The following is a 12,292-nucleotide window of genomic DNA, read 5'->3' on the forward strand; positions in this document are numbered from 1 at the left end:
CTTGTTTAAAGTTCAAAACTGGAAGTAAGCAGGGTTAGCAACCCATTTGGGGATTTAAAAGACATTTCCACAGGCTGGTGTTCTCTGAATGAACAAAGAAATTAAATTCTTAATTACAACTGCGCTAGATGCTTGTGGGTTTTCTTGTTTTATAGTTCTGGCTCTTTTATCTGTGAATTTAAGATCTTGACAACTTGGATTCAACTTTGCTATTGTGTCCTAATAGTTCTTTCCTTAAAAATCTCAGTTAAACTATAGTATAGAATCTTATTAAGGGAAAATATATTGCTGGAAAAAACATCCAAAATTGGATAACTGAGATTTACTCTCCCAAGCCCATGATCCTGTGGAAAGGAGTTAAGGACAGCTGCTGTCCAGTCGTTCTTCCCCCACCATGACAGGTTCCTCTCTGGATGGTGTGCCTGGGAGGGGCAGGACCTGGCAGCTGGAGTTCCCAGGAATGCCCTCCAAGGGAATTATCAAACCCAAAGCAAGTCAAGTCGCCCTAAGCTCTTATAGCAACACCTTTCATAGGTGTTAATGAAAACAATGTGTACAAATAAAAGCTTGTGCTTCTCACTACGTTTTGCAACTTGTTTAAAGATTCCGAAAATGTATGAAAATACACAACCTAGCCAGTCAGGCTGGAAGGTGGATGCTACCTGTGCCCTGTGCTCCGATTGAGACCGGAATTGTAAGGAAAGCCTCTCCACACACCCTCCCCCCGTCCTCCCACCGCCGCACCCTACTCCGCTTGAGAGGGACAAGGTTAAAGCAGGCACCGGAATATCCTGAAGGAAAATATGGGTAACTTGTCAGCTACCTCAACTTATTCTTGGAAGTATATAAGGTATAAAGGATGGGTGGGGCTGGGTCCCGTGCTCTTCTGACCTGGGGCGCACACAGGTCGCATCATCTCTACCTGCCCCTAGAGTAGGGAGACGAGGGTCTGGCGCCTGGGCCCCTGACAGCCTCCTTGACAAGGAGCCATGACAACCTCATTACACCCAACCTCACTCCTGCGAAAGTTTTTTGTTGCTTCAACTCATGTATGTCATTTTATCTCCAAACAAGTGAGATCCCAAGCTTCAGTTTTGAATCCTACTTTTAAAATGTGGTATCTGCTGTGCCTTTAAATAGTCAGTCTGGGGTGGGGGTGGGGTTATAATGGGAGTGCCTATAATTTAAAACAGGATTTTGCTTCCTCGCTTCTCAGAAAATGGGCTCGCTACCCAGGTTCCCTTCCCATCTGCCGGCTCCCCCTGTCCTTGCTCGGATGTGGTGGCGCCCAGGCTAGGAGCTGCGAGGTCCGCTCGCACGTGGCGGGGTAGACTGCTCCCGGTAACCAGGTGGACCTGCGGGTGCCCGCTCCCAACCCAACCGTCCCCCGCCCGCAGCCCTGGCTCCGCCCCGGCCCGCTGCTCGGCGCGCATTGGCGCCGCCGGCTGTCAGTCCCTGCGCTCTGGGGAGGGGGCGCCTCCAGGCTGCGGTCCCTCTGCAGAGGGCTGCTCGCCTAGAGTGAGACCGTGGCTTCCCCGCAGCCTGGGCGCGCAGCCCCGCCAGCGCCCCTCCAGCGCCCCTCTTCCCTGCTGGGCAGCAAGGACCCCCGGCCAAGGACCCCCGCACCCTCGGTAAGTGAAGGAGGGCGAGGGGGTTGCGGGAGAAGAGGGTGCGGACCAGTGTCCATTCCACCGACTGCGCGGCTGAGTGGGCAGGAGGTGCCCCTTGGACCCCCCGGAATCTGCGCCCCCCAATCCCAGAGGTGGCCGATATAAGAAACGGAAGGTCATTTGTCCGTAGGAATCTCCATCCAGCGCGACCTTCATCAGCTCTGCCTACCTGCCCTCTTAGCCTTACAGCACATCCTAGAAGCATGGGTTGCGGTAGATTTCCCCCCCCCCCTTCTTTGCCCTTTACTTGAGGGAAATGTGATTTTGGGTCCCTGGCGCTATAATTGTGCAGATAGCTTGAAGCTGGGTTATCTGTTGCACGCCCCCGGCACTTTCCTTTTTGAGTAGTTTATCCTGCGCTCCAGCTCCTGCCATAAGGCGCATCCAGCCAGAATGCGAGACGCCTTCCTCCAGGAGGAAGAAGCTTGGTGGTCCACTTCCGAAGCTGGAGAGAACCACTGCTTTCCCCAGGGAGTGGTGGCTCCTCGCCTCGGTGCTTCTTCGCTCAGAGGGAAATGGGAAGGGGTATTTCCTATAGCATTAGACTTGCAGTTCTATCAGTAAGCGACGACAGGGACTTTAAGATTCCTTAGCGATAAAACTACACCTGCCGTTTCAGGACGAATCATTTGCAATCTAACATTCTGCAAAGTTTTAATGTTTACAGACTGCATGTTCCCCATTGCGGTTGGGCTTTTGTTTGGGTTTTTATTTCTACAGTGTGGTAAGTCATTCCAATAGGCTTTTCAAGCAGCTGTCCATGTTAGTTTCAAATGATACATTCCTGCACACGATCTAATTTCAGTATTTCTGTTAGTTACACATCCTCTGGTTAATGGAAGTTTTCAGGAGCTGAGCACTCACAAGAGGTGAGAAGACTTAAAGAAAGGTATAATCAGCTGTAATTCAAGTACTTATGGAAGCATTATGTGAGGAGGGGCCCTATAAAATGTTCCTATTTTAGCTCCATTATTGTTACAGGATGACTGTCTTACTGTCAGAGACGTGGAGTATGTAACACCTAGCCTAAGGGAATACTTAGATCATAGAAAATCATAACTGATTTTCAGAATTCCAGCGTCGTAGGTGCTTCATAGAATCAAGAACTACCCAAATAAACCTTCAACAGTGAAGGGTTTACATAAAAACAGTCCGGGGAATAAGTCACTTTGCTTATTTAACACATCCATCAACTAAAATTCATAGGATTTTTGTCAGAGGATCACCTCACATCTCTGTTCACGGGTACCATCATGCCTTTTGTGGATTAATTTTTAAATATGCCTTTATATATAACTAATGAGTTTGCCAGTTGTACAGCTTACCATTTACATTTGGTTTTTAAATGAGCTCCAGAACCAAGAAAATACAATGTAAAGAATTTCAAAAGCTTAATTTTAAAATAGCAAGAACTCAGTCTAATCTTAATTCGATTATGAGTTGATGGGCTCTATAATGGTTAAATAGCCATTAAACTTTTATTTTAATTTTGACTAGTGGATCTCGTGCAGATTAACATCTTTAAACAATTCATTTTTCTGATGAAACTCTTTCAGAGCATGGGCTTCAGAAACAATCTTGGGTTGAATCAGCTCTGTTACCTACCAGCTGTGTAATCTCTGGCAAATTGCTTACCCTCGCTAAGCCTGTTTCTTCTTCTGTAGATGGTGATACCATCACCTACTCATTTTGTGACGTGGGGAGGGTTAGAAGCGTATGTAAAAGTGCTTAGCGCTTCCTAATACACACAAGTTGTTCAATAAATGTCAGCTATTACTATCATTTGCTCTTCCTGACCTTCAGTATGGAAAATGTTTGAAGAGCAAATACTTAGAAAAAAATGTAAACATTATACAACTAAATTTAAGGGTGGAAAATTACAAGTAATGTCAAATTTCTTCAGTGTATGTATGAAAAGTAGCACCTCCCTGAGGGAACTGACATTTTTAGAACAGAAGCCTTATGGCATAATGGAAAGAACACTGGAGAGGCAAAGTCCTCAGTTCTAACTCTGGCTGTGGCCTTATCTAACTATATGGTTTTCAACAGGCTATCTGCCCATTCTGGTGCTCAATTTCTTCATAAGACTGGACTTGATTAACCTCAAATATTCTCTAAGATACTCTGCAGCTTCAGAATTCTTTATTGTGTATAATCAAAATCACACTAACTTATCCCTACCCTTCATTGTTTATTGATTGACTGATTTTAGAGGGACATGAAGGAAGGGAGAAAGAAACATTGATTTGTTGTTCCACTCACTTATACATTAATTGGTTGATTCTTGTTTGTGCCCTGACCGAGGATCGAACCTGCAACCTTAGTGTTTCAGGACGAAATACTGGCCAGGGCTACTCTTGCTTGTTTTTTGTTGTTGTTTGTTAACTTGCGCTTCAGTCATAAACAATTCATAAAGACAGCACAACTAAAGAATGGACAAAATTGTCAGATGTGCAAAAAAAAAATCCAAAATGAAGTTTTAACAAAGGACTAGAGCAAAATATATTCACAGTGAAATCTTTTTGATGAGGCAAAAGTTAACTCCAATTTTTATTCTCTAGTCATTTTCAGCAATTTTTCTTATGGGAAACATGCCTGGTAGGGTCGCTTACATTCGACTGAAATCATCTCTGTAGAAAACAGTAGGCTGACAGTGAAATAAAATGCCACTCTCTTTTCTCTCATCAGGTTGATCTTTAAATAAAACAAGTCTCTCCAATAAAGGGCTTTCATGAAGAAATTAAAGGGAGAAATTACAATTAATGGAGAAGCTAGGCATTTGCATACTGAAGAAACCACCTCAAACACCTGTATGCAATAAAATGAAAGGCGTGAATACATCTAGAAGAAATTTTGCTTAGTATGATACTTTTGCCCAGCTTTTTGTCATAAACGGCTGCTAAAGAAGAGAGAATATCATTTGCTAGTGAAAGAGTATAATGTAAACATGGAGACCCGAGTTTCTGAGATTCAGGTGGAAAGCAAGGAAGAGAAGACATCAGCAGCAGGTAGTCCTCAGGTGGAGAAGCAGGCGGAAAAATCATCAACACTTTGCTTCAAGAGAAGAAAGAAATCAGCCAAAGCAATGAAACCCAAAGCGAGCTCTGAAGTTGGTGATGTGGCAACAAAATGTCCCTCAGAAGCAGGAGCTCCTGATCAACCACAGCCCCTAGGGGGGACCTGGGCCTCAATCAAACGCCTTGTAACACGCAGGAGAAGGTCCGATTCTTCAAAGCAGCAAAAGCCCTGTGAGGCCAAAGTACAACCTGAAACCCATACTGAGGATGCTGTTCTTTCTAAGAAAAAGGCAAAATCCAGACTTAAGGTTCCCTGCCTAAAATTCTCAAAAGGGGAGAAAACAAGTAATCATTCCAAAATTATAGAAGATGCAGACTGCAGCATCAAAGTTCAGGAAGAGGATAAAGGATCGGATACAAAAACTCCAACCCAATCAGATGAGCAGGCAACGAAGACCAAGCTGACCCAGGATGTACATGGCGATGTCTCACAGAAAGAAGGTGAGGAGGTCTGTGAATCAAATGTGAGCAACAGCAGAACTTCTCCTGGAGAGAAGGTGATTTCAGTAGAACTTGGGTTAGATACAGGGCATTTGGCTATTCAGACAGGAACTCTAATCCTTGAAAAAGATACTGAAACGACTGAGGAAAAAGACAGTATCCAGTCCCAGCAAACAAGCCCACTTGAAACTTCAGAAACAGAACATCAGCTACCAGTAGTTTCTGATGCTTCCCCCGCACCTGAAACCCCAGATCAACAAATTGTGGAAGAAGCCAGAAATAGTACCCTAGAAAGTGTACCAACCTGGAAAGACCATGAAATTGGGGAGATTGTAGCTGAAGAGATTAAGCCAAAAGATACTGAATTGGGCCAGGAATCAGATGTTAAAGAAATCGAGATCAGTGCAGAGAAACCCAAAACAGAAGAAAGCAGAAGAATGGAGCCAATTGCTATTATTATTACAGACACTGAAATTAGTGAATTTGATGTTAAAAAATCTAAAAATGTCCCTAAGCGGTTCTTAATTTCAATTGGAAATGAAGAAGTAGGGGATTTTGCTGAGTGTGGTTTTGAGGGTAGAACTTCAGAACAATATGAAACACTCTTAATAGAAACCGCTTCTTCTCTTGTCAAGAACGCTATCCAGTTGTCTATAGAACAGCTGGTTAATGAAATGGCCTCCGATGAGAATAAAATAAACAATCTTCTACAGTGACTCAATTTCCAAATCATGGGAGGGGAAAAAAAGTTTAATGCTGAATTGTTTTACATATCTGTGGCATTTCTTATTCAGTAACAAATGAGAGGTTTTCATCTGTGGAATTTAAAGGTGTAATCTCAGCCCAGAAGCGCTGCAGAATTAATCAAGTTTATAAAACCCTGCCTACCGCTAAAATGCAGTCACTTTTGGATGGAGAAGGTCAGTACAGATTGCAAGACCCAGCGAATTGCTAAATACAGGGAGTTGCTAAAATGGCATGTGGAGATGGGGGTGCCTGAGGGAAGGAAGATGTATTTATTGAGCACTTACGAAATGCCATAATCTCTTTAATGTCCTTTGACGTCACAAAGCCTGGTTTCCTTTTGATAATTCAACTCTGTGTATAGGTTAACACTGCATTCAGTTTTCAAAAACATTTTAGTTACAGTGCACATTTATCTTGTTTAAAGTGGTGAATAAGGTGAGCTTTTTGGTGTGAATGTGTGCAGAACACGTCTAGTTGAATTAAACATGAGTGGTTTTTTAGTCTTGTTCAAGGCCCTTTAAAAAAAGCCATTTACAAATTACTTCAAACGGGCAAATAATTACCGAGTGGGGACAGGGAGCACGTTTTTGCTCTCCTTCTTCTTCTCCAGACTTGTACAGATCCATTTCTGCCTGGGGTCACCTGATGAAAAGGAAAAAACAAAACAACAGCAACAACAAGAACAAAAAGAGTGGAATATTATTTTCCACGCAGGAGAAGGCAAACTTCCCAGGTAACCAGCCGTCACGGATAGCACGGATTCATGTTGCAGGATTATTTCTCTGAAGACCATACTCATCAACTCTCCTCAGAGTGGGGAGAGTGGGTTCGGAGCCAGCCTGGCAGTAAAAGTCCTGGGGAATCATCATAATTTAGTAAAAATATTATTCATTCTTGACCAAGGATGAGCCAAGTGAATAGAAAGTAAAAAGTTACTGCTTAAGCACATTATTTTAAATGTCAGTGTTCTCTCATTGTGCCTATGTATTGAGAGACACCAGTAAAAAACATTTTACATGGATATTGAAAATTTTTCACAAGTTTTTTTTCATTATAGCTAATCCCTTAACAACAACAACAACAACAACAACTTACAAGAAAGAGAAGGGCTTATTTGCATTTTATTTAATAATTTAAATCATTGATCTCATCAATGAATGCCATATTTTTTTAAAAAGTGATTCTATTTCAATCTTTTCTTGTGGCCGTAGTACTGTAAATATGCTTCCTTACCTCCCAGGATAGGCTTCGCAGTGTACAGTCCCACGCTGTCTAGATTGAGTGACGGTGTTACTCTGAAAGCAGATCGGTAACGAAGAGCTTTCACTGGAGTTGTGAGGTATTTGGTAAGAGTATTTGTACATTCTTAGAGAAAAGAATGTAACGTTAGATGACTTTAAATGAACTGGTGACTTCTTGAATTATTTATGGATCTCACAGAGAAAATATGTGCTAATTTGCCCTGTAACATCGTTGTTTCTTTCTGTAAGTACATATTGAGAGCTCTGGCAGAAAAATCTAATCTGACTTTGGAACTGAACAATGGATATTATTAGCAAGATTCTTTGCTGAAGTGCAAAAGTATTCCCCAGATTTTCCTACCATCATGCTTATAAACTTGGGAGGGGGAGCCCACCAAAATCCTTCAATTTGGCAAGATAAAAGCAGATCTTTCAAAACACATGACCTCCCCCCCAGTTTTTTTTTACTTGTATAACTTTAAACATTAAAAAAAAAAAAGACTGCTGAGTCAACCTCCCTAATAATAGTCTTTTAAATTCACTATATGGTGCTAATGAACTTGGATAGCTACCAGCAAATATATATTTAAAAGTGACCAATTTTAAAAACCTGATTAAAGTTGGTGCATTTTACAGTGTTTGAAGAACCCTGCCTTCATTTACTGCAAGGAAGGCTCAAGCCAATATACTTGCATTGTAAGTTTTTAATCTCTCATGAATGAGCAAAAAAGTACAGCATTTATCAGTTATCAAACGTATTTTGAAAGGTTTAGGCATATTTATTTGGGAGTTTTAAAGACAGATACTAGGTTAATATGTGTAATGAAAATTTTTTTTGTTAAGAAAGTAGCATTTTATCTAGTCCTGTGTCTTTACACACCCACCCACCACACACACACTATGGTTTGATACATATTTTTGATTAGAATGTATTATACATAGTGGATTGTTTTTGTGATGAGAATACTCTACTTGCATTCACTCTTAAGTGATTTCTCCTCAATCTTTTCTACTGAAAATATCTCTTGAATTCAGTAAATAGGATTCCAGTTTGAAAAAGGAATCCAGACATTAATTGGTTTCATTCCGATTAGGTATATCTTCCATATGGATTAAATCCTCCTACAGTGAATTCTAAGATGACCCTTAATTGTTCTGTTCTTATAGAAATAACTAGGAATCAGATAGCTGAGAAATCACTCTTAAGATTTTTTATTATAATGGCATTTTAAGCAATTTATTTTATATGTAAGGCATTGAATGAATATAAATAGGTTCTTATTCAATTCACAACCCTTTGACAATATTAAATCGATCATTTAGAAGGTGATTTAATAACAGCACATTCATGTTCATTTGCATTTGCTGTGGTATAAACATCGCCTTTAGTAAACATTAATTAGTGGGGGTTCAGGTTCTCGTTGAACCCCGGGAGCTTACAAGGCTGGTGGTTTATCAGATACTTGGCAAGTGTCTCAGCGTATTGTCTTCCCCCTTTTAAGAATCGAGTATTATTCACTTTGCTTTACAACCCAGAGAATATGAAAATCTTCCTCTGTTTTATGTAACATTATTCACTTAACATTTTCTCAAAGCACTTTATAGGACATAAAAACAGTGCTGGTAACATTTAGGCAAAGGTAGCAGAAAACAAAAGAACTTTCAAACAGGAGTTATGCCGCCTCCTCCACTCCAAACAACACGATAATAAGCATGTGGCACAAATGGAGTTCAGAAAAGTCTGCGTAATTTTCTTTCAAGATAATCTATCTGACAACACAAAATCTGTGATGACCTTACTTGGACTACTATTCAATGGAGTCTTAGAAACTCTGATTTATCTCTAGGAGATTGTGTTTCTTCCTAAGTCCGTGTGAGCAGCCTTCCTGCTAGAGGCTTTTACAGATATGGGTCATGACAGGGCATGCAACCCCGAGTTAACTTCATAAATGTGTAACTTCAGGTTGCCTTATTTTCTATGATTAAGAGATAGGTTTTTTCAGGATTAATGAATTTTAAAAATAATTCTTAAACTTTCAAATATCATTGTTTGAAAAGATCCTTTTAATGTCAACTTTATTCAATTAGGTAAAGTCTAATTTCATCTGACACTTAATACATCAGGGGTTGACTTTTCTGCCTGTCATTTAAGGTTTAGATTCAAATTCCAATGATGTTTTATTGCATAACACAAAGTTTCTTATTTACGGAATTCAAAATTTCAATGTGTAGTACATTTTATGGTACACTTTTGAAATGAATTTTTTGTAATGATCCCTATTTAGTTATAAACATTTAACAGAAGGAAGCGACATAAAATTTAGATGTCCTGATTAAATTCAGTTTGATTCAACATGTGTTGGCTGTAACACATGCCAAACACTCTGATACAGGGGACAGGCGCCCTGCCCTCCAAGAGTTCAACCTAGGGAGCGGCACCGACAGGCTCCTGGACGGGGTGAAGGCAGAGAGCCAGGTAACGCAGCATCTCAAGTGCTAGGAAAGGGACAATAAAGAAAAACCAGTTTTATCTGGTATGGGGAGGTGGTCATATAAATACAGACGCCGTTTGAAAGCATTCAGCTTCTAAATAGTTAAATGGTATATTCATTCTGGTTTGTGAAGAAAAAAAGCCTGCATAATGTTATATATTTATAGTAGTTCTTTGTGCAATGTTAAGTGGATGAGCTGTTATGAAAAATAAAAATTCCATTTTGTATTTCTATATTACTGTGGGTCAGATGCTAATAATATTCAAGAAATACTCTAGAAAAAAGGCTTCAACCTGAACACATGTATTGACTATTAATACAGACTTAATGTTATACTGGCTCATGTTTATTTTATTTATCCAAATCTTTTCATAGAAATGTGGTACATTACTTTCATTTCTTAAAACTGTAAAGATCACACTGATGAACTACTGAGGCAACAGCACAGAAAGGTTCTCTGCTGACTGGGTGTGGGGCCGACTGTACCACAACGGGCCTAAGAGCCTGCCTTCAGCAAAGAGAAACACAAACACCTAGAGCTTGAATCCAATTGCATTGAACTAATTCCACGTAAGGGGTGATTCTGACTTTGATGCCTTCTATGAACTGGACAAAAGTGCACTTGTTTCCATCATCTCTCACTATACTCATTGTTTCTACAGTGTATTAAACTATAAATTATTAATAATCTTTGTGGTTTTGTAAATAACCGAGCAACCTTCATGTGAAAATGCTTAAGTTATCCAGATGCCTGCTAAAGCTGAGTGTTTCCAAAGTTCTGTTTATTAAGACACTGGTTTTATTCCCCTCATGTTGACAGCCCAGTTTTTTCTTAAGCACAGCCCAATGATGATAATCGGACTCTGTGAAATAGTGTACTTTCCAGTCTCTGGACCAAGTTAAAGTCGATAGAGTCTTAAAAGTGCTAAAACTAAACCTCATTCCAAAGCAAAATGTTTTATCAATGTACACTGTACATAAGGTATTTCACATATTTTTAATTTTTAATTAAATCACTTCTTTCTAGTATAAAAGATGCAATAACTTTTGCAAAACTTATCCTTGCAGGCAATTCTAATTTCTTTTTAGATCTACCTTTAATGCTGGGAGTCTGGAGACCCCAGCCCCTTTGTGGGTATCCACTTCTTTTTCTCCCTGAAAGCTTGAGATCTCCAAGGGGTCAAGTTCCTGAGCTTAGGAAAGAGAGTGATTATATGTGTGTTTGTATATGAGCCCACGACACATCCAAGAAAACCCTGAGCAAAGCTGGGCTCGGCACCAGGAACAAGTAAGGAAAACCTAGGCGAGGGGAGGATGGTGTCATGGTCCCAAGCCTGAAAACTGCCAAACTTAACATTGTCTCTGTAAATTCCAAGCTATCCTAAGAGCAACAGTGTCAGTGTCCAGCAGTTTCTGTACATTTGCACACAAGATACATTTCTCCACGACTCATCTGGTGGCTAGACTCAAATAGGACTTTCGGTCTTGATCTTTCTGGCAGGAGTTAAACCTGTCACGTACGTGTCACAGCTATATTTGCGGCCATCAACCCCAGGTCTCCCACTCCTGGGAGATGGGAGCACGGGGTGACATAACAGCAGATGCGGTCATTTGTACACTTGGACTCAAACCTTTCATTCCCAAATCTCTTACTTCGACAGCTGGACCTTTAGGTCACAGGAGGCCTGGTCTGGCTACGGGTGGGTCTCTGGACCACATCTGTGATCAGTTACAATCATAACACAGCTACAGGCATGCATGCTCAAATCAAATATCCTCACGCATAAATTACAATGAGGATGTTTCATTTGCAGCATAAAGACTTAGAATATTCTTCTGTTTACACAGGTCATCCAAAAACAGAGGATTTCCATCCTCCTGGTCAGAACGCGTGGACGTGTCCTGGCACTCTGTGTAAGGCTGTGATACCGCATACCACATGCCATACAATCAGTCACTACTTGATTTAGGTGAAAAAATCAACCTGTTTGACCTTTTATTGAGATGTACCACAAAGAGTTTTATCAATAATTTTGTTGATTTGGGAGTGAAATTGCTTAGAATTATTTTCAGTTTCATGGATTTACTCTGTACTCTTAATGTCTGGCCAATGTGCTTTTTCTGACCTGGAAGATTGAATTGTGAATGATAATCAATATGATTCATTAAGCTCTAAGGCCTTTCCATATTCATCTGGGTGGTATTTTTTCTCCATTTAAGATATAATTTACATACATATAAAATCTACCCTTTTTAGTGCAGAGGCCTAAATTTTGACAAATACTATATATACAGTTCTGTCACCTAGGGAGTATTTCTTATTCTGATTTCATTGTTCTTTATACACCTGTGCATTTTGGCTTAATGTAATTTCCTGGATGCATCAGTGGAAACTGCTACTTCCTGCAGAAATTCAAAATAAGAGCTTCTTAAACCCAACACTTAAACCAGGATAAGGGGGGAAAAAAACCCCAACAGGATAAGGAAAGGCAGGGATGCTGTGCACAGCTCTGCAAATTCTGCACCACCCAACTCCAGGAGAGGCATTCGTTTCATAGTGGTGCCCCCTAGCGTTTACTGTGCATAACAGGCTTGGCCATACGTGGTAGCTCTGAACACAGCCA

The 12,292-nt window shown here is 40.6% G+C and overlaps 1 protein-coding gene across 1 annotated transcript; it reads left to right on the forward strand.

The window, feature by feature from the left end:
- The first annotated feature begins 1,235 nt into the window (after positions 1-1,235).
- AKAP5 (A-kinase anchoring protein 5) lies at positions 1,236-10,660 on the forward strand. The gene is made up of 2 exons (XM_053928186.2): positions 1,236-1,631; positions 4,359-10,660. The coding sequence occupies exon 2, from the start codon at positions 4,618-4,620 to the stop codon at positions 5,902-5,904; it is 1,287 nt and encodes a 428-aa protein (XP_053784161.1). The 5' UTR covers positions 1,236-1,631; positions 4,359-4,617; the 3' UTR covers positions 5,905-10,660.
- The last annotated feature ends 1,632 nt before the right edge of the window (positions 10,661-12,292 follow it).

The sequence above is a fragment of the Desmodus rotundus genome, chromosome 7 (genome assembly GCF_022682495.2).
Source record: "Desmodus rotundus isolate HL8 chromosome 7, HLdesRot8A.1, whole genome shotgun sequence".
Classification (NCBI taxonomy): domain Eukaryota; kingdom Metazoa; phylum Chordata; class Mammalia; order Chiroptera; family Phyllostomidae; genus Desmodus; species Desmodus rotundus.

Excerpts from the sequence above, each read along its gene's own strand:
- AKAP5 (XM_053928186.2), top strand. The coding sequence starts at position 4,618 with ATGGAGACCCGAGTTTCTGAGATTCAGGTGGAAAGCAAGGAAGAGAAG.